This window comes from Ranitomeya imitator, chromosome 1, assembly GCF_032444005.1.
Source record: "Ranitomeya imitator isolate aRanImi1 chromosome 1, aRanImi1.pri, whole genome shotgun sequence".
Classification (NCBI taxonomy): domain Eukaryota; kingdom Metazoa; phylum Chordata; class Amphibia; order Anura; family Dendrobatidae; genus Ranitomeya; species Ranitomeya imitator.
This window is the reverse complement of record NC_091282.1, coordinates 359666179-359678666: the sequence shown is the minus strand read 5'-3', so window position 1 is coordinate 359678666 and position 12488 is coordinate 359666179. Positions and strand designations below refer to the sequence as shown.

The following is a 12488-nucleotide window of genomic DNA, read 5'->3' as shown; positions in this document are numbered from 1 at the left end:
GAATTGAGAGCACAGAATTTGCTGAATTTCTTTTGGCGGGTGAGGAGACATTTTGCTTTTCCAGAGCATTTGTGCTACCAGTAACGTGGAAGCCCCCTATATTTCTGTTAACAGATGGCAGACCTGAGTGGCGACTTGATTTTTTTTTTTTGTGGATTGATTTGAAGCTTTTATTGGGGATATTTTACATAACGTTTGGGATCACATTTATCCGGCGCTCTATGCTGATCACTTACTTTGGGGTTTCCATCTAAATCTGAGTGACGTGATTCAGATGAAACCCCCGGGGGATCCATTCATTATAATGAGGCAGCAGAGTTACTCTGAACTCCGTCTGACCTCTGTTCAACGGTGTCCTTCTTTTCAGAAGTGCACATAACTGTGGCCGACGGCACTTTTATGCAATCCTGAAAAGACGGACACCGCCGAATCACAGATCAGACAGTGTACACAGTGCCTACATCTGCCGCATTATTGGGAATCTTCTGCCAGAGGTTCTGTCTGAATCACGTATTTCAGAGATTTACACGGAAACCCTTATGCAAGCGCTAAGGGCAGGATAAATGTGTGCCGAGCCTTACTGGGATCTTTGGGAGGCAGAATGAAAAAATCAACAGCAGGTGAAGAATTGGTTTTATTTATTTTTTACGCCTTTCACTGTGACTGGCAATTTTATTCTTCGGGTCAGTGCGATTACAGTGATACCAGATTTATACCGGGTTTTTATGTTTGGCTGCAGTCACATACTAAAAGACGCTTTTCATTGCAAAAAATAGTTTTTGCATCACCATATTTTGAGAGCTATAATTTTTCCATATTTTGCAGGACGAGTTGACGTTTTTATTGGTACCAAATTCGGGCACATGACATTTTTCGATTGGTTTCTACTCATATTTTTGGGAGGCAGAATGAACCAAAAAACAGCAATTCAGGATTTTTATTTATGCTTTTCCGTGAGTGGTAAAATTGATAAGGCACACAAAACTATTTTATAGACAATAATTTTTGCATTGCTTTATTGAGCGCTATAACTTTTTTATTTTACCGCTGATGGAGCTGTATGGCAGCTTGTTTTCTGTGGGACCAGATGACGTTTTCAGCACTACATTGTTTATTTACATTAGTCATTTTGATCACGTTTCATTCTACTTTTTGTTTATAGGTATGATAAAGCATTTCTTTTTGCCTTGGTTTTTTATTAATTTTTTTTTTTTAGTGTTCACTAATGGGGTAGTTTAACTAGTGGGACGGTTTTATAGGTTGGGTCGTTGTGGACGCGGTGATGCCAAATATGTGTACTTTTTGAGTTGTTTTTTTTTTTTTGTTTCTTTCAATTATTTATTTATAGATACAATATCTTATGATTTTATTTATTTTTTTACTTATTTTAAGTAGGCCCGCTATAGAACTATAATTTTTTTGCAGTTTGATCGCTTCTGCTCTGCACTGACAGAGAAACTTGCTGAGCATTCACTGCGCATGATCAGCATGTTTCCTAGCTCTGGTGACTGGGGTGTCGTCATGACATCGGGTCACCATGGCAACGATCGGGACCCTGCATCACTCCAAGGGGTCTCCGATCCAATGGCAGAGGGGCTGTAACAAATACAGTCTTAACAAGTCGTTTTTGTTTTTTTTTTACATTTTTTTTTTTTTTTATAATAATTCTCTTACTACAGGTACATGGAATTATTTCAGTGTTTGTATTCAATATGAAAAGTTATTGGAGATTGTAATCTAAGCCAGTGACTTCAGTTCACTATTTGCATGCTACACAGAACAATTTTGGTTGATGGAATATTTATTTCCCCCACACCATGCACTTTTTGCATCTTGTCAATTCACTCCTAAGTTTTCTTCTTGCTACAATGTGATAGATTGTAGAGAGAACCCAGGGATTCAAGCTTGAGGAGGATAATTTGCATATTCCAGGTGCCTTCTGGGAAAAGCGAAGAGTCTCCCTAAGCAAGAAGATCGTTGGGTACAGCCGGGACCAGCTGCTTGGAAAGAATCACCAAACCACGCGCCTTACAGCGCGCGAATTTTTGCCTGTAGGACATTATTGCAAGAAAGCTTGGCTGAGTAGATTACACAAGAAGGAAAACACACAGCAAGTCAGCAGGATCTAGAGGCAACATGGCAGATGTGACAACCTACATGGTGAGCTGCAGCATGTGCTACATGTTCACAGATCGACTAGAAGAAGAATCCAGTTTCACCTGTCAGAAGTGTAGACTAGTGGCCCTTTTAGAAGAAAAGGTGCGGGGTCTGGAAGAAAGAATAGCAACTTTGAAACTCATCAAAGAGATTGAAGACTTCCTAGACAGAACAGAAGCATCTCTACTGGTCACAGAAGGTGAAAAAAGTGTCAGAGAACCTCCAAAAGCAGATGAGTGGAAGCATGTGACCAAAAGAAGCAAGAAGACCATGGAGAAATCACCAACCACACAACTGAAGAACCGATATCAAATCTTTGTAGAGGATGAAGATGGCACACCTAAAGATGACGCAATACCAGCAAGCAAAAAAGTAAAGGGCACACAGCAACAAGTGACAGCAAAAAGTACAGCCAAGAAGCAACGAAGAGTGGTGTGGTGGGAGACTCACTACTGAGAGGCACAGAAGCAGCCATCTGCAGACCGGACATAACCGCAAGAGAAGTATGCTGCCTTCCAGGTGCGATGATCAAGGATGTGACCGATAGGATACCAAAGCTCTTCAGCTCCAAGGACGTCCACCCATTTCTTCTGATACATGTTGGCACCAATGACACGGCAAGGAAGGACCTACGGACAATCTGCAAGGACTTTGAAGAGTTGGGGAAGAAAGTAAAGGAACTGGATGCACAGGTAGTTTTTTCTTCTATCCTTCCAGTAGACGGGCATGGCACCAGGAGATGGAACAGGATCCTTGATGCGAACAACTGGCTAAGACGATGGTGCAGACAACAAGGATTCGGATTCCTGGACCACGGTGTGAATTACTTGTACGATGGACTCCTCGCCAGAGACGGACTACACCTCAACAAACCTGGAAAACACACATTCGCCAGAAGACTTGCTACACTCATCAGGAGGGCGTTAAACTAGAAGAAGAGGGGATGGGAAGAAAAACATTAGACTCGAACAAAGAAGACCCAGGAAAACATACTCAGACGGGAGGTAAGAACATTTCTAAAACAATCCACAGCGAGGAGATTGGAACAAAACAAAATCTTCTAAACTGCATGCTCGCAAACGCCAGAAGCCTGACAAACAAGATGGAAGAACTAGAAGCAGAAATATCTACAGGTAACTTTGACATAGTGGGAATAACCGAGACATGGTTAGATGAAAGCTATGACTGGGCAGTTAACTTACAGGGTTACAGTCTGTTTAGAAAGGATCGTAAAAATCGTAGAGGAGGGGTTTGTCTCTATGTAAAGTCTTGTCTAAAGTCCACTTTAAGGGAGGATATTAGCGAAGGGAATGAGGATATCGAGTCCATATGGGTCGAAATTCATGGAGGGAAAAATGGTAACAAAATTCTCATTGGGGTCTGTTACAAACCCCCAAATATAACAGAAATCATGGAAAGTCTACTTCTAAAGCAGATAGATGAAGCTGCAACCCATAATGAGGTCCTGGTTATGGAGGACTTTAACTACCCGGATATTAACTGGGAAACAGAAACCTGTGAAACCCATAAAGGCAACAGGTTTCTGCTAATAACCAAGAAAAATTATCTTTCACAATTGGTGCAGAATCCAACCAGAGGAGCAGCACTTTTAGACCTAATACTATCTAATAGACCTGACAGAATAACAAATCTGCAGGTGGTCGGGCATCTAGGAAATAGCGACCACAATATTGTACAGTTTCACCTGTCTTTCACTAGGGGGACTTGTCAGGGAGTCACAAAAACACTGAACTTTAGGAAGGCAAAGTTTGACCAGCTTAGAGATGCCCTTAATCTGGTAGACTGGGACAATATCCTCAGAAATAAGAATACAGATAATAAATGGGAAATGTTTAAGAACATCCTAAATAGGCAGTGTAAGCGGTTTATACCTTGTGGGAATAAAAGGACTAGAAATAGGAAAAACCCAGTGTGGCTAAACAAAGAAGTAAGACAGGCAATTAACAGTAAAAAGAAAGCATTTGCACTACTAAAGCAGGATGGCACCATTGAAGCTCTAAAAAACTATAGGGAGAAAAATACTTTAAATATAGTGAAAGGACAAAACATCAGCATACAGAAAAAATTATAAAAACAAGGTCAACGCGTTTCCGGTGACTAAGCACCCTTAATCATTCATGATTAAGTGGGCTTAGTCACCGGAAACACGTTGACCTTGTTTTTATAATTTTTTTCTGTATGCTGATGTTTTGTCCTTTCACTATATTTTAAGTGAAATAAATTATGGATTTTTCACTATTTCGTTGAGCTGGATCTCCTTCTCTTTCCTGTTCGTCCACGCCCTGACACAGCGGTTCCGTGCTCCGAGCTCCTGGGAATGTCGGTATGGTGAGCTGGATTTTGTTTTTCCAGAAAAATACTTTATCTAAAAAACTAATTAAAGCTGCCAAAAAGGAAACAGAGAAGCACATTGCTAAGGAGAGTAAAACTAATCCCAAACTGTTCAACTATATCAATAGTAAAAGAATAAAAACTGAAAATGTAGGCCCCTTAAAAAATAGTGAGGAAAGAATGGTTGTAGATGACGAGGAAAAAGCTAACATATTAAACACCTTCTTCTCCACGGTATTCACGGTGGAAAATGAAATGCTAGGTGAAATCCCAAGAAACAATGAAAACCCTATATTAAGGGTCACCAATCTAACCCAAGAAGAGGTGCGAAACCGGCTAAATAAGATCAAAATAGATAAATCTCCGGGTCCGGATGGCATACACCCACGAGTACTAAGAGAACTAAGTAATGTAATAGATAAACCATTAGTTCTTATTTTTAGGGACTCTATAGCGACGGGGTCTGTTCCGCAGGACTGGCGCATAGCAAATGTGGTGCCAATATTCAAAAAGGGCTCTAAAAGTGAACCTGGAAATTATAGGCCAGTAAGTCTAACCTCTATTGTTGGTAAAATATTTGAAGGGTTTCTGAGGGATGTTATTCTGGATTATCTCAATGAGAATAACTGTTTAACTCCTTATCAGCATGGGTTTATGAGAAATTGCTCCTGTCAAACCAATCTAATCAGTTTTTATGAAGAGGTAAGCTATAGGCTGGACAACGGTGAGTCATTGGACGTGGTATATCTCGATTTTTCCAAAGCGTTTGATACCGTGCCACACAAGAGGTTGGTACACAAAATGAGAATGCTTGGTCTGGGGGCAAATGTGTGTAAATGGGTTAGTAACTGGCTTAGTGATAGAAAGCAGAGGGTGGTTATAAATGGTATAGTCTCTAACTGGGTTGCTGTGACCAGTGGGGTACCGCAGGGGTCGGTATTGGGACCTGTTCTCTTCAACATATTCATTAAAGGGAACCTGTCACCCCGTTTTTTGAGATTGAGCTATAAATACTGTTAAATAGGGCCTGCGCTGTGTGTTCCTATAGTGTATGTAGTGTACCCCGATTCCCCACCTATGCTGAGATATAACTTACCAAAGTCGCCGTTTTCGCCTGTCAATCAGGCTGGTCAGGTCGGGAGGGCGTGGTGACATCGCTGGTTCTTCCTCAGCTTTACGTTGGTGGCGTAGTGGCGTAATGGTGAACAAGCAGCGCGCGATCTGCGCTGTAATCCCTTGCATCGGTGGGGGCGGCCATCTTCCTGGGGCCGCGCGTGCGCAGATCGAGTGCTCTGCTGCACGGGGCTTCAGGAAAATGGCCGCGGGATGCCGCGCGTGCGCATTAGAGATCGCGGCGGCCATTTTCCCAAAGCCGAGTTTGACTTCTGTGGCCTAAATCTTTGTAAAAGTCTCCATGATGTACTAAACGAAGCTACAGTTTGAGAATGCTGCTATGGTCAGGGAATCCAATGTGAAGGAGATGGTTACCTGATGTACAGTATCTCACAAAAGTGAGTACACCCCTCACCTTTTTGTAAATATTTGATTATCTTTTCATGGGACAACACTTAAGATCTGATAAAATGTAAAGTAGTCAGTGTACAGCTTGTTTAACAGTGTAAATTTGGTGTGCACTCAACACACAGCCACTAATGTCTAAACGCTGTCAACAAAAGTGAGTACACCCCTAAGTGAAAATGGCCAAATTGTGCCCAATTAGCCATTTTCCCTCCCCTGTGCCGTATGACTCATTAAGTGTTACACGGTCCCAGGTGTGAATGGGGAGCATGTGTGTAAAATTTGCTGTTTTCGCTCTCATACTCTCTCATATTGATTACTGAAGGTTAAACATGGCACCTCATGGCCAAGATCTCTCTTCTGTGGCCTAAATCTTTGTAAAAGTCTCCATGATGTACTAAACGAAGCTACAGTTTGAGAATGCTGCTATGGTCAGGGAATCCAATGTGAAGGAGATGGTTACCTGATGTACAGTATCTCACAAAAGTGAGTACACCCCTCACCTTTTTGTAAATATTTGATTATCTTTTCATGGGACAACACTTAAGATCTGATAAAATGTAAAGTAGTCAGTGTACAGCTTGTTTAACAGTGTAAATTTGGTGTGCACTCAACACACAGCCACTAATGTCTAAACGCTGTCAACAAAAGTGAGTACACCCCTAAGTGAAAATGGCCAAATTGTGCCCAATTAGCCATTTTCCCTCCCCTGTGCCGTATGACTCATTAAGTGTTACACGGTCCCAGGTGTGAATGGGGAGCATGTGTGTAAAATTTGCTGTTTTCGCTCTCATACTCTCTCATATTGATTACTGAAGGTTAAACATGGCACCTCATGGCCAAGATCTCTCTGAGGATCTGAAAAAAATAGTTTTTGCTCTACATAATAATAAACCTGCAAGAAGCAAAATAAACATAAACCTTGCTGCAACTAAATAAGTAAAAAGCAAAAATGCATTTAAATAACACGGGGTTCTTAGTAATACTGTTTTTGATCAAAAATAGCATAAAAGCCATCCCATCGTCGACAAGGTGACTCTGATCGGGGCGGTCCTACACTGTCTAGTATTAAAAACCTTGCCATGTGTCAGCGTTGTAGGTTTTGTATGCTTTTATGGCCAAAGTGAACATGTGTTTATGTGCTGCATGTATACCAACTTATAATAATAACAATAATCTTTATATAGCGGCACCATATTCCGCAGCGCTTTACAGTTTAACAGTTCATACACAACAGTCATAAGTAACCACGTTAAAGATAATACAATAATTAAAGCAAAAAAAGACGACCTTGCTCGTAATAACTTACAATCTACGATGAGGTGGGGGAGACACAAAGAACAGGTACATATTTACAATGATGGTCCAGCCATCTTGAGGGAGTGGGAGATGGATAAAGGCTGCATGAGCTAGTCACCAGCCAGTATTTGTGGTGCTGTTGGTTGCTGTGGAATTTGATAGAGGGTTATTCTCAGATAGTGAATGGGCTATACACCGTGTTTTAAGGGAGCGCCTAAAACTGCAAGTTGTAGATAGTCCTAATTTCTTGGGGTAGAACATTCCAGTGGATTGGTGCAATTCGGGAGAAGTCTTGGAGCTGGGAGTGGGAGGTATGGATTAATGCAGAGGTTAGTCGAAAGTCGTTTGCATAGCGTATCGAGCGGGTGGGCTCATAAACAGAAATGAGGGAGGAGATGTAGGGGGTGCTGCACTGTGGAGAGCTTTGTGGGTGAGAACGAGTACTTTGAATTGTATCCTGTAATGAATGGGCAGCCAGTGTAATGATTTGCAAAGAGCTTATGCGTCCAAGTACCAATTTGGCCAAATGGAGGACCCTGGCTGCTACATTAAGTATGGCCTACATAAAGATAAATAAGATGGAACAGGCTACAAGAAAATTGAGCTGCAGCACGGTGGCCAAGACCATTCAGCGGTTTAACAAGAACAGGTTCCACTCAGAACTGGCCTAGTCATGGTCAATCATAGTTGTATTTTCAAAATAGACATATGAGTACTACAAGCATTGCTGCAGATCTTAAAGGGGTGGGGAATCAGCCTGTCAGTGCTCAGACCATACGCTGCACACTACATCAAATTGGTCTGCATGTCTGTCGTCCCAGAAGGAAGCTTCTTATAAAGATGGTGCACAAGAAAGCCTGCAAACAGTTTGAAGATGATCAGACTAAGGACATGGATTACTGGAACCATGTCTTGTAGTCTAATGAGACAAAGATAAACTTATTTGGTTCAGATGGTGGCAAGCGTCTGTGGTGCCAACCAGGTGAGGAATACAAATACAAGTGTGACTTGCCTACAGTCAAGCATTGTGGTGGGAGTGTCATGGTTTGGGGCTGAATGAGTGCTGCCGGCTGTGGGGAGCTACCGTTCATTGGGGGAACCATGAATGCCAACATGTACTGTGACAAACTGAAGCAGAGCATAATCCCCCTCCCTTTGGAAACTGGGCCGCAGAGCAGTATTCCAACCATGATAACGACCCCAAACACAACTCCAAGACGACCTACTTCCTTGCTAAAGAAATTGAGAGTAAAGGTGCTGGACTGGCCAAGCATGTCTCCAGACCTAAACCCTATTGAACATCTGTGGGGCATCCTCAAACGGAATCTCGTATCAACATTCACCAGCTCCATGATATCGTGGATGAGTGGAAGAGGATACCATTGGCAACCTATGGAGCTCTAGTGAACTGCATGCCCAAGAGAGTTGAGGTAATTCTTAAATATAATAGTGGCTACACAAAATATTTTCACTTTGGGCACAATTTGGACATTTTCACTTGGAGGTTTACGCACTTTTCTTGCCAGCTGTTTAGACCTTAATGGCTGTGCGTTGTTACTTAGAAGGCCCATCAAATTTACACTGTTATACAAGCTGCACAATGACTACTTTACATTGTATCAAAGTGTTATATCTTCACTGTTGTCCCATGAAAATATATAGTAAAATAATTACAAAAAAATGTAAAGGGTGTACTCGTTTTTGTGAGGTACTGTATATAGTGCATACATATACTAAGATTCTTTGTTTCTTGCAGCCCCACGTCAATGTTCAATATGTCAGTCTCTAGCAGTAGTGGAATGTCTTGACTGCTACGAGGATCTGGGGATCACTCCAGGACACATAAAACAGTATTGTGCCATCTGCAACAAGCAGGTACATCCTTTCTGTGTGATAAATCACTCTAAAATGCATACTTTTTTTTTTATTCTGGGAAATCTTGATTTGTATGGGAGCTTAATTAACTTTTCCTTATGGACAGGTTCACCTTCACAAGCAGAGAGCTGGCCACCAACCAAGGGATCTCTGTGTGCCCGAGAATCTCAACCACCAAGCTGTGCTACAAAGACAGAATTTGCAGCTGTATGCTGTTTTATGCATAGAAACAAGTCATTATGTGGCTTTTATTAGAATTCACTCACACCGCCGGCCTCTTTGGGCCTTCTTCGATAGCATGGCTGACCGGGAAGGTGAGTTCAGTGTTGGGGTCCAGCATTGTACTGTAGACACTTCCTATAAAATTAGTATACCCTTCATCGGAAATACAATTTCCAGTTGTTCTAAAATTTCTGACTTTTTGTCTTATTGATTATTTTCAGTGAGGTTTATATTTTTTTCTCGAAATTTTTAGGAGGACAGAATGGATTTAACATCCCTCGTGTAACTCCTTGCCCAGAACTGACTGATTACTTAGAAATGACAGCTGAGGAACTAGAACAAGAGGACTCAAAAAGCATGCCAACGTATGCCCGGCGGCTACTCTGTGACGCTTACATGTGTCTGTATTACAGCCCTGACCTAAGTCTGTACAAATGAGGCTCCTTGGTTGATTTCTGGAAGAAGTTCAGGGAAAGTTTTCTGTAATACTTCACTCACTGCCTTCTTTAGCAATTTAATCCAATCCGCAATTATAAACTATAGCTTACTTTTACTTTTTACTAGGTGATCTTTGCAATAATTTTGGGCTGGCTCCCAGTTTTTTATTCTCTTTATTGTGACAATTACAGTTTATAAAATGGTGAATAATTTCTGAAATTAAATATATTTTTACATGTATTGAAGCTGTTTCCACTATATTGAATCTAATTTGCCTGCTTTAATATTCCATCCTTGTACAGTTCAGCAATTAATAACAGACACCAACGCTTCCGTGTTCATTTGCCTTTACTAATAAAGCAAGTGCCTAATTTCTACAGCGTGAAGACCTCTACTACCCATTTTGTCACAAAACTGTTGTCAAACCTAATCCTCCGTGTAATAGCCTCTTTCGGGTGGGGTCACTCACAGATTTTAGGTTTCTGGAAATGCTTCTGTATTGGCCTGACTGTTTATTAAACCCAGTGAAAAGGGGGTCTCTGCTTTGTAAAATTAATACCAGAGTGTTGATGGCAAATGGGGAAATTCCAAAATATTGGTTTTACATTGCTGAAATGGTTCCCTGACAGTAAGTGAAGATGACTAGTCCTAACATTGGGACCCCTCACCATGTATGTTCTAAGCTATGAAATCCATTTATGATCATCCTCATGTAGGCACTAAAAAGAATATTTTGCCTGTATAATCCATAGATGTTTCGGGTCCTCCAAAGACAGAGACCATATTCCAGCTGATATAGGGGTTTCTAGTCATCTTTCATAATTTAAAATTATCTTAATAGGTCAATTTCAAAGAGTTACATTGAAAAAAACAGATGATATCCCTCTTTGGATTATTACAAAATCCGGTAAGGAACCATCAGCTCCTTCCCCCATATCCTAATAAGGCCTCATTTAGATGTCTCTGATTTTCCTCGTATGTGAAAACGCGGGCGATTGTTCATAAATGTTTTGGATCCGAGTGTCATCCGTGTTTGGCCAGTGTCAGTTTTTACCATCAGTGCTTCATCAGTAGTTTTCACATATGAAAAGAATAAATTAATTACAATGTTGATCATGGACAGCAAATGGACTATGAACTAATACCATGTCCTGTCTGAGATTTTAACAGACCGACAAACTTGTAATTTCGGTCCAGGACTCAGATGAAAAACTAGCAACTCCATGATTTTTTTTTGAGAACCACTCATTCCGCAAAAGAAATGAAAAAAAAAAAAATGCGGACATGTGAACAGAACCAAAAGAGTAGAATGGGTGTGTGTTCTATCTATGAAAAACATGGAACAAACATATGTTACTCATAGACATCATAAACAATCAGGTCCTGTTGGAAGAGGCATTTTCAAACCTCGACATAAATGTACAGTATTGAGCACGTGCAGAGTTGACCTCGAGCCATCGGCACCGGGTATTATCAGAAATAACTGGCCTGGAGTTTTTAACTTCAGTTTATGTAATGCACAAATCTACACTACCGTTCAAAAGTGTAGGGTCGCTTAGAAGTTTCCTTATTTTTTAAATAAAAGCAGAGAGTTATCCAATGAAGCTAACATTAAATGATTCAGAAATATATTCTATACATTGTTAATGTGGTAAATGACTATTCTAGCTGCGCACGTATGGTTTGTAATGCAATATCTTCATAGGTGTATAGAGGCCCATTTCCAACAACCATCACTCCAGTGTTCTTATGGTACTTTGTGTTTGCTTGCTGTGTAAGAAGGCTAATGGATGGTTAGAATACCCTTGAAAACCCTTCTGCAAGTATGTTAGCACAGCTGAAAACAGTTTGGCTGATTAGAGAACCTATAAACCTGACCTTCCTCTGAGCTAGTTGAGAATCTGGAGCATTACATTTGTTGGTTCCATTAAACTGTCAAAATGGCCAGAAAAAAAGAACTTTCGTGTGAAACTCGATAGTCTATTCTTGTTCTTAGAAATGAAGGCTATTCCATGTTAGAAATTGCCAAGTAACTGAAGACTTCCAACTACGGTGTGTACTACTCCCTTCAGAGGAGCGCACAAACAGGCTCTAACCAGAGTAGAAAGAGAAGTGCGAGGCCTCGCTGCACAACTGAGCAACAAGACAAGTACATTAGAGTCTGTAGTTTAAGAAATCTACGCCTCACAGGTCCTCAACTGGCAGCTTCATTAAATAGTACACGCAAAACGCCAGTGTCAACGTCCACAGTGAAGAGGTGACTCCTGGATGCTGGCCTTCAGGGCAGAGTGGCAAAGAAAAAGCCATATCTGATACTGGCTAATAAAAGGAAAAGATTAATATGGGTAAAAGAACACAGACATTGGACAGAGGAAGATTTGCCAAAAGTTATGGACAAACATATCCAAGTTTGACATGTTTGGATCACACAGAAGAACATTTGTGAGACGCAGAACAACTGAAAAGATGCTGGAAGAGTGCCTTTATTGGAGCCAATTTCGTCTTACAACAGGACAATGACCCAAAGCACACCTCCAAATTGTGCAAGAACTATTTAGGGAAGAAGCAGGCAGCTGGTATTCTATCTGTAATGGAGTGGCCAGGGTAGTCACCAGATCCTCAACCCC

General features: G+C 41.1%; 1 protein-coding gene across 1 annotated transcript in view; it reads left to right on the top strand.

The window, feature by feature from the left end:
• The window catches only part of LOC138672696 (ubiquitin carboxyl-terminal hydrolase CYLD-like), a 60442-nt gene extending 50341 nt beyond the window's left edge, over window positions 1-10101 (top strand). The window contains exons 13-15 of the mRNA XM_069760926.1: window positions 9083-9201; window positions 9308-9515; window positions 9677-10101. Coding sequence (XP_069617027.1) covers window positions 9083-9201; window positions 9308-9515; window positions 9677-9861 — 512 coding nt within the window. The 3' untranslated portion in view covers window positions 9862-10101. The remainder of the gene's footprint in view (window positions 1-9082; window positions 9202-9307; window positions 9516-9676) is intronic.
• The last annotated feature ends 2387 nt before the right edge of the window (window positions 10102-12488 follow it).